Below are 9,814 nucleotides of genomic sequence, written 5' to 3' on the forward strand. Positions count from 1 at the left end.
GCAGAAGTGGCCGCAAGGCTTTCTTCCTTTAAAGTTCTTGACGACATGTTCTGCTTTTGGCTCTTTCATGTGATTTTAGTTTTGTTGTTTTTCTTTTGTTTCCTTGCTGCTGCTTTTCTGTTGTATGTTTTCTTCTTTTCCGTGGGATGCCCAAGGAGTTATTGAGCATGGTCTAAGGTGGATTTAGAAATTAAGGGGGACAACGTGAAAGAGAGAAGCTTTTTAGCCACTTTAGCGTGAGCAGAAAGTGGTCCACATTGGTAAGAGAGGGAAAACTTTGATACGCAGACGCCAAGCCTTGCTTTAGCTTGTCACTCGGTAGGCCATTATGCTCTACCGGCATCTTCTTCTTGTTCAATTTGCTGTTACCTTTTCTTCTTTTTTTTCTTGAGAAATTTGCTTTCATTTTCTAATGCATCCATAGAAGACAATTCGGCCAAAGCTTTTCCGAATTTCACTCTTCAGAACTATATTTTCTTCATCTTCTTTCAATTTACCTTGGGGTAAGTCTATGGTTTGCTTTATTTGTCAGTTCCCTGAAAAACTTGACGAAAAACCTGAGTAAAGCGATTTCTAAATTGCAATCAACTCAAATATTTCACCAAGAAATATAAATTTTATTAAGTTGCTCATCTTTTATTCAAGTACAAAGCCATAAACTGGTTGAGCAAATGTATAGGATGAATGAGGATCACCAGCGAAATTATTCGCAAATATCATAGTCCCCGATTAGTATATAAGTAATTCTTGGCCTTTATTCCCTTTTACTTTTCACTACCCATTCACCGGCTTTTGTTAACCATAATCACATCTTCTCCCATATAGCATAGTGTTCACCAGATAAAGTGAGGTTGAAGTTTGAAGGAATGATGCTACCGTCGAAACCATCCCTTTGTCCTATCTTTGCAATAATCTTCTCATCAATTGCAGCAATATAGAGATCCTTCTCGGCAACCATGATGCGCAGAGTGCTACCTGGATGAATCCCATTCCGAGTCCGGATTGCTGCCACCTGAGTGATCGACTCCTTCATCCCCATCGTAAGCAAGTGATCATAGAACTACAAAACAGAGCAATCCATACCCCTGTTAAAAGAGATGCATAACTGCATTCTTTTGCGAGAACATCGAAAAAATCATAGTTTGCTCATGTTTCCTTAAATTCAATTAAACAACATCAAAACTATGTCTTTCTAATTCAAAATTTGAGATTTCTATCTTCATAACACATCAAGGGATCAAACTGTGAGCTAGTATGGACTGAAAGAAGTAGCCAAAACTTACAATGCAGGGGATCCCTGGGTGTGTGAGAATGTAAACGTAGCCTTGCATGATCATTGGAGTAGGAAAAGGCGCCAAACTCTGAGTCGAACCAGTATCATGATTGTCGATGAATGTCACCGCCTTCTCCGGCAACCACCCAATCAAACCGGACGCCTTCCCGTTGGAATCACGCATTCTATCAAGCTCCCCTTGCACTGCCAAATTCAGTATGAGCTTGGTGGGAAAGTCGAAAGCTGTTGCTGGTCCGCCAACTGTTTGAATCCAATCAACCAGCTCTTGACGGCGGACATCTTGATCATAGGCTGGCTTGCCGTCGGTCCCATTAACTAGCGGATTCCAGTACTCAGCAACCACAATACTTGGTGTTGTTTGATCTACATATATCTTGGCAACGTCCGCCGAGTATCCTAGAACAAAATCAAGACGCCATCCATCGAAACCGACGTCGCTCTTGAGCCAATTCATCCAGTCTGAGAGCTCTCGTTGGACTGTTGGGTTGAGGTGGTCGATGTCAGGAGCCCCTCCCCACGAGCGGCCGGTATCCCGGTGGCCGGTGCCATCGGAGAACTCGGTGTCGTCGCTGCAAATCATGTGCGGCCCCCAGTCAAGTCTGCTGTCCGGCGTCCCGCCTTCGAAGATACAATTTATGCCTCTTGAATCTTTATAGTCTGCCCATCGATGATTGATGACGATGTCGGCGATGCATTTGATTCCTTTGCCATGAAATGCACTGATCAGTGACTTCAGTTCTTCCTTGTTTCCATATTTCGATTCATCTAGATCATACAGCCTCGCTGGCAAGTAACCTGAATTTTACAAATTAGCAATATCATTTTACGCGGCTATGACTTCTGTGAATTATCGCCTGAGTGGGTTGATTCTATTTTGTTTGTCACTTTGAACTTGTTGTGAGCTAAAATCATGAAGTCGAGCAATCATGTTAAAGAAAAACAGCACAAGATTACTTCATCTATGGAAAACAAGCTCTTTGTGTGACATTTCTTGCATAAAAGAAACGACCAACCTTGCGGTCCATCAGTGTAGGACTCCGACGATGGAGGGAGCCACACGTGTGTAACCCCAGCATTGGCTATATCAGACACTTGGCCCATGAGAAAGTTATACCAGCCCCTTTCTTGCTTCCATGACTCCCAATTAAAACCCTGCAATCCTTCCTGGGTTAAGAGTTGCAATATATATCTCCATCTGATGAGATCAGAAGATGAACACATGTGAATCATTACCTGAAAGAGGATTGGAGCAAGAGCCAAGCTGGGTGCAAGAGAGAGCACCAGCACAAGTACTGCAAGGGAGAGCGGAATCAGAGGCCTACCCATATCTCTTTCCTTCTATTCGATTTGAGTAGAAAGGAGATGGAGTCCCTCCATATATAGAACCACTGTAGTTGGAGTTGTTGACTGGTATTGCAGCGAATTCAAATGTGAACTCAAGGAGAGCAATGACTTCCAAAGATTGACAACGGATAGGAGGATGGATGCAGGGAGTCAGTGATGGTGGCGCCTGACGCCGAAGGGCGTCATTTGGTGGTCTTTCTTTTTGGGCTTCTCTACGATCCATGTGGAGTTAGACGGGAGCGGTTTTGTGGCCTCGAGCACTTATGAGCAGTGGACCATCAAAATCTGGACTTTTTTTTTTTTTTTGCTAAAGCGGGCGATTCATACATAGCGGGTATGAATACACCCTATAGAGTCAGAATACAAAATATCCCGAAAAGCGTTGGGCATATCTCTCTCCCCAACCCAAAGGGTACCACCCGAGTGGCATGCTACATACGATGCGACCCAGTCGGCCGCCCCATTAGCCTCCCGATACACATGCCTAGCCTGTAATATCACTCCCTCCCTCGCCAACATCCAGATGTCACGAAGTAAGGGATGGTCACCACCATGACTACTCGGGCCCCTACGGATCCAACTGACCACTGTAGCAGAGTCACCCTCGAGCAGGATCGAGCTCGCGTGGAGCACCCGCCGCGCGTAGGACAGACCCATCCAGGCCGCGCACAGCTCTGCCCCTGGAACTGAAGTATCAAAAATCTGACAGCCCCCTGCTGCCAACGCATCAGCGCCCGGCCCCCTGACAGTAAATCCGGCCCCTCCCCTCCTACCACCGTCCAAGACAGAGCCATCAAAATTGACCTTGAGGAAACTCGGGGGTGGGGGCTCCCAGGTAAAAAATACCCTATGCGGAGCTGCCGAAGCAATGTAGGAGCCCCAGGTGTCCCGAGCTATCAAAGGTCTGTAAGCAGACTCTACATGGATCATCTCATCAGCTTGGGCACAGGCCCGCTCCATCACAAAACGCTGGGAAAGCCGCCGCTCCCCAAACACCCGGGCGTTCCTGGCCAGCCATATCTGATATGTTGTACAAGACGCCCTAATGGCTGATCTCCTCATATGGGGATCACCAGCCCAATGCCGAACTACCTCCAGGAAAATAACCCTCCCACTCCAGGCGTCCCCCTGGATCTCAGTCAAACTCCAGACGCCTCTCGCCCTCGTGCAGTGGAAGAGTACATGATCCACTGACTCAGCCACCCCGCACTCCGGACATAAGGGGGACAGGATCATACCTCGTCTACTCAAAACTGAGCATGTCGGCAACCGCTCCCAAGACTTTGACAAATGCGTTTCGAGTTGTTTTCCAACTCCAAGGTGGACCAGGATATAAACAAATACCACCAAATGGACCGGTCATTAGTTTCCCCATAATTTTACGGCCTCCAGATCAAATTGACCAGGATATAAAGAGACATGCAGAGACGTGTGGATTTGTGCTTTCCAATTCTCCACAGGAAAATTTCAATGACCTAGCTTCATCAATCCAGCTGGCCGATTCACTGCTAGAACAGAAATTTTGGACAATCATTTGTGGGTCCATGTCACTTTCCAATTTCCATGACAGGTCCAATTAAAAACAGAAATATTAAAAGTCTGGTGTGAATTTGGAAAATGTGGATAATGATCCGTACATGGCTACTTAGTCCAGTGATCACACTGGCTGCTTAGTCCAGAGTAAAATTAAGGGTGGCAAACAGGTCGGATCAGATATAAACGGATCGGGTCAGATGCAAGTTGGATCAGAAAATCATAGAACTGAACCTGACATGTTTATTAAACAGTTCAGAAAATTACAACCTGAACCGGCCTGTTTATTAAACAGGTAACCCGACCCGACATGTTTAACCCGTTTAATAAAAAAAAATTTGGGGCTCTCATCTCGTTCTCCACCGCCTATGCAAAATTTTGAATCCCTCTTTATAGCCGGGCAGCCAGCCCTACTCTCTTCCTCGGTTCCTCCCATGATCCCATCCTTCCGCAAACCCCCACTCGGGCCACTCCCCATGGAAGAAGACGACGATCTCTGGCAGCGGTATCTTGAGATCGACGACGACTCCACCAGTGGAGGGCATGACTCCCAGTATCTCTCCTCCTCAACCTCCTCCTAAGGGCTAGGCTCTGAGAGGTTCGATGGATCCGATGACCTAAGCCAAAGGAGGAGAATGGAAACCCAACGGAGGTGGAGAAAGCGTACCTTGAGGAGCTGCAGAACTCGTACCTTCTCATCGCCGCCGTAATCGACGTTGGAACCCTAACCTTAAGCTGCTAGGGTGGGCTCGGGGTCTTGAGGGCCGAAGAAGGAGAACGGAGAGAGGGGAGGGCCTGAAACCCTAACCCTAGCACCCGTCGCCGCCCTCGTGCTCTCAGATTCCCCCCCCCCTCCCGGGAGGTCATCAAACTCCCAGTACCCTTCGTCTCCGGCATCCTCCCCGCCGCTCGATTTCAGGTCGGTGGCGTCGCGGGAGTCGTCGAGGCTGAGGATGGTGAGGGGATGGGTCTTGAAGGGGGGCTTCCAGGGGTCCTTGGACGATAGGGGGTGGTGGAGGTGATCGCCGACTAAGAAGGAGGAGATCTTCCACTACTTGCAGCGGAGGTGGGGCTCGGAGGGGGTGGAGATCTTCCACCATGGAGATGGAGCTTCAGGTAGAGTCGTAGCGAGGAAGAAACTGGGGAAACGAAAACAAAAAGGAACTGTGGTCCCAGACACGAGAACAAAAATTATAAACTATTTTAAAATGACTCCGAGACTCCCGGCAAACAAAAAAAAACTATGGACATTAAATTATAAACAGGTTAAACGGTTAAACGGGTCAGACATATAAAATCTTTATCCGACCCAATTAATAAACAGGTAAAACGGGTTGTTGCCCAGATAGACAACCCAAGAGGGGGGGGGTGAATTGGGTTTTAAAACAATTTGGATAATTTAAAAACTATGCCAAGTTATTTAATTAATTACTATGTGCTGTGAGCAATATGAAATGAGAAGAGGAAGAGACAATCAATCACAAACACAAGTTTTATAGTGGTTCGGAGCTATCCCTTGCTCCTACGTCCACTCCCCAAGTTTCTCTTGGGAATACACTATAACCCCTTGGATTACAGCCGGTTGTTTTGCAAGCTCACAACCAAACTTGTTGTTTTACGAGCTAACAACGAACTCGGTCGGTTTTCCCAGGCTCACCGACTAGAACCAACCCCGATTGTTTTCCCGGGCTCACAATCAAACCCTTTCACACGTTGGTTTTAAAACTGGCTCACCAACTAACCTTTATCCCCTTGATTCAATCCCCCGATTGAACCAAGTAAATACACGTAGTAGAAAGAAAACAGAAAATAAGCTTCTCAAAAGCAGGTATGAAACAATATATTCAAGGATGAGTTTAGAAGCCCTCAAACGCTTTTAAGCTTAAGTAGAGGAATGGCTTCTTGACTCTGGTCTCCTCTTGGATGAGTGATCGACTTGAATGTAGGAGGAGGAAGCTTTGAATGCTGGGGAGAAGTTGGTGGCGCAGTAAATGCTGATCTCCCCTTTTTCTCGTTGAAGAGCACTTGCAAAGCTTGAAGACTTGAATGCTTGGAGTGGAATGTATGTTCTCTGTTTTGCTACAGTCTTCTGTGGCTATTTAAGCCAACCCCCACGGAAACTAGCCGTTACTCCACTTTTTCTGGCCGTTCTGCACACTCTGCGCAGCCTGACAATGTGACCGTTGGTGGGTTGGAGTCGACTCGCGCGATCAGGAGTCGACTCGGCTGTAGCGGGAGTCGACTCAAGCTTTTCAGGAGTCGACTCGGCAACTGTTCCAAGTTTGAATTAAAGTTGCCGTCACGACTGGGAGTCGACTCGTCTTGGCCCGGAGTCGACTCGCCAACTTCTGGCGCTGACCTGGCAATTTTGGAGTCGGCTTTTCCTCTGTAGACCGTGGATACAAATTTGAATTTTGCCCTCTCGAGTCGACTCGACTGTCCTGGGAGTCGACTCGAATCTCAGAGCCCGAACTCCCGATTCTCTGTCTTTTGGCTCATCCAGTCTTGGAGTCGACTCGAACTTCCTTGGAGTCGACTCGGCTCTCAGTTTCCGAAAGTTGGTCTTCTGCCTTTTGACGTGAAGCTTGTCTTGGTGTCGACTCGAGCTGTCTGGGAGTCGACTCGAATCTCAGTGGCAGTAACATGGTTTTCTCTGTTGATGGTCGCACAATCTTGGAGTCGACTCGCGTAATGCGGGAGTCGACTCGAATCTCAGAGTCCATAAAACACTCTCTGACTTTTTCTTTGTGCACCGCTGGGAGTCGACTCGCGTTCCACTGGAGTCGACTCGAATCTCAGAGTCCATAAAACACTCTCTGACTTTTTCTTTGTGCACCGCTGGGAGTCGACTCGCGTTCCACTGGAGTCGACTCGAATCTCAGATCTGAAAGACTGCTCTTCTATCCTTCTGTCTGTTTTCAGTCGGAGTCGACTCATACTGATTAGGAGTCGACTCGAGCTCGTGCCAGTGACCTTGATACGCTTGGAGTCGACTCGTGAAACTCGGGAGTCGACTCGAGTCTCAGACATTGGTTCAGCAGACTTCTTAACTTATCCAAAATACTGTAAACCATGTCTAGAAACACTTGAGCAGGATTTTCACTGAAACACTCAATTGAATTCATTAGTAATCACACGATATACTCAAATGCTTTGAGCTCATCAAAATCAAACGGGGTTTTAATCAATCACTCCACAATCTCCCCCTTTTTGATGATGACAAAACTTTGAGTATACGTAAAATGAATTGCTCAATAAATAATGAAATAAAATTCATAAGTGAATTCAAATGTCTGAAAATTTAATTTATCCAAGTTTGAAAGGTGTGAAACATTTAAATTTCGGAGTTAAAGCTCCCCCTTTCATTTGGAATTATATAAGCCTCCATATTATGCAATCAATTGTTTGGCTTATATGTTATCAATGATTTATCTTGATTAAAATTCAGATTCTCCCCCTCAACATATGCATTCAACTAGTTTTAGTTTTCTGAATTTCCTTTTAATGCTTTGAAATTTTTGAACTGAATTTTTTGTTTTTAGAGGGAAAATCTGTCAATTTGTTCTTGAGTACGATTAAGCTAATCTCCGAATATCCCTTGAATAGATTCTGGAGATTACTCCATTAGGAGCCCCAAAAGAGAGATAATGAGCCTCGAGGTACCGAATCCACTTAGAACAAATTTGTGTGTGTTTTTAAGAGTTCTTTTACATATTTTAACCATATTTCTCCCCTTATTACATATTTTATACATATTTCTCCCCCTTTTTGTCATCATATCAAAAAGGAGGTAATCACACACACAATCAATGGCACAAATGGCACAATCAAACATCAAATGGCACAGTCAATTGGCACAGAAATAAAGATAAGATGTCTACTCATTGTATTGATATGAAGGTGAATACATTTGAGCATACTATAAGTAAGGCAAAAACAATACAAAAGAAGATAAAACACAACTCAAAATCATCTATGTCCTCCTCGAGGATGTAGCTCCCCCTCTCGAGGATGTAGCTCCTCCTCTCGAGGATGCGTCTCCTCCTCTGGAGGATGTGGCTCCTCCTCCCAATCTGCTCCGCTCCATGAGGAGGGCGACTGCCTCTGTGACATGGCTAAGCTGTGTGATGATAGACGAGGTGGCTCTGCTGTGCATAGTGGAGAGCTCAGTCACCGACGTCTGAAGCCCAGTCACTGAGGTCTGAAGTGCGTCCAGCTTGCCGACAATCACATTCGACAAGCGCTCGGCCCCCTCGGTAGTGGTGTGCATGTCACGGCCTATCTCCTCTCGAAACTGTCGAGTGGTGCTCTTGATCTCCCTCATGTTGCGGAACTGGGCCTGCATCAAATCCCTGATATTATATATCTCTTCCCGCACTTTAGCCGTCATGTCTGTCACGGCTGTCAAGGATGGCACCAATGCGGAGGATGGAGTGGGTGCAGGAGTGGGTGCAGGAGTGGCAGCTGGCACGGAATCTCGGAGCTCCCGGAGCAGCTCGTCCCTCAAATCTCGGACGATCTCCTGCCGCAGCTCTCGGAGCTGCTCTGGATCAATACGGACCTCCATAGATGGTGGAGCTGAGGAGGAAGGTCCGGCAGAGGTGGTAGGAGCAGGAGGAGTGGATGGAAGGTCTGGATGATGTGGAGAGTCTGGGTAATCAGAGTCTGGCTCAGGACTGGGTGATGGTCTGGTGGTCTGAGCAGTGAGAGTGGACTTCCTAACCCAGATCCCGTCTTTCTTCCGAAATTCCATCCTGTGCATGGTCCCCGTACCCAAGCGATCAGTCCATCGCAAGGCACGAGAGGGTTCCCTCTCAGGAATGGAAATTTCGTACTGCCTAAACAGGAGAGTGAATACCATCCCGTATGGGAGGGAGAGCCTAGGTCTATCTAAAGGCTCGCACATATACCTATAAATCAGCTTGGGGAAGTTGACCGGGGTGTCCTGAAGAATGTAAGACATAATAGCTAGGTCCCTCTCATTCACAAAATCAAATCTTCCTGTCTTAGGGAAGATGGACCTGGATAGAATGCTCAAGAGGATTCTCACTTCAATAGGAAGTGAGCTAGCAGATACCTCATCTAGGGGGGACTGAGGTGGCTGCCCTAAGACGATCGTAAGGGCCTCAAATCTATCCTCAGGATGTGCAGGAGCTACCCCTACCAGTGGAAGGTGGAGGATATGGGCAACGAGATCCTCCGTGACACGTAATGGGACACCTAATACCGTGCCCTCAATACCTCCATCTCCCCGATGGACGGTACTATAGAACTCTTGAACTAGGCCAGGATAGGTGGGAAGGTCCAAGGTGAGGAAGTACTCTAGACCCTGGGCTCTAAGCCTATCGCCTATGGTGAACCCTTCCCGGGAGAGGAAGTCAAAATCGACATACCTCCCGGTGGAGACGGCCTTCCCGGCCAATGGCCTAACATGAACCTCCCTAGGCGGGGAACGATCCGGAGGTGGTTGCCTCGCGGGATCATGCCGCGCCTTGGAGCGCCGCTCGGGAACGGCCGCGGGACGGGACCTCTTCCTAACGACGGCCTTACGAGGCATCTTGACCTAAACGGGAATAAAAATACCTTGAGGACGATGAAGGACGGACAGAGGAAGCTCGGGACGGACCGGAAATGACCTAGGAA

The 9,814-nt window shown here is 47.3% G+C and overlaps 1 protein-coding gene across 1 annotated transcript; it reads right to left on the reverse strand.

The window, feature by feature from the left end:
• Positions 1 to 594: 594 nt before the first annotated feature.
• On the reverse strand, positions 595 to 2,822 carry LOC103722582 (alpha-amylase isozyme 3D-like). Its single transcript, XM_039121048.1, has 4 exons — positions 2,528 to 2,822; positions 2,308 to 2,446; positions 1,284 to 2,089; positions 595 to 1,060 (listed from the first exon to the last, which is right to left on the reverse strand). The coding sequence occupies exons 1-4, from the start codon at positions 2,618 to 2,620 to the stop codon at positions 806 to 808; spliced, it is 1,293 nt and encodes a 430-aa protein (XP_038976976.1). The 5' UTR covers positions 2,621 to 2,822; the 3' UTR covers positions 595 to 805.
• Positions 2,823 to 9,814: the final 6,992 nt, after the last annotated feature.

Source organism: Phoenix dactylifera, unplaced genomic scaffold (assembly GCF_009389715.1).
Source record: "Phoenix dactylifera cultivar Barhee BC4 unplaced genomic scaffold, palm_55x_up_171113_PBpolish2nd_filt_p 000957F, whole genome shotgun sequence".
Lineage (NCBI taxonomy): Eukaryota > Viridiplantae > Streptophyta > Magnoliopsida > Arecales > Arecaceae > Phoenix > Phoenix dactylifera.

Coding starts and splice junctions, on each gene's coding strand:
- LOC103722582 (XM_039121048.1), bottom strand. CDS start 2,620: ATGGGTAGGCCTCTGATTCCGCTCTCCCTTGCAGTACTTGTGCTGGTG. Junction 2,447..2,527: donor TTGCTCCAATCCTCTTTCAG/GTAATGATTCAC, acceptor GAAGGATTGCAG/GGTTTTAATTGGGAGTCATG. Junction 2,090..2,307: donor CTACACTGATGGACCGCAAG/GTTGGTCGTTTC, acceptor TGTAAAATTCAG/GTTACTTGCCAGCGAGGCTG.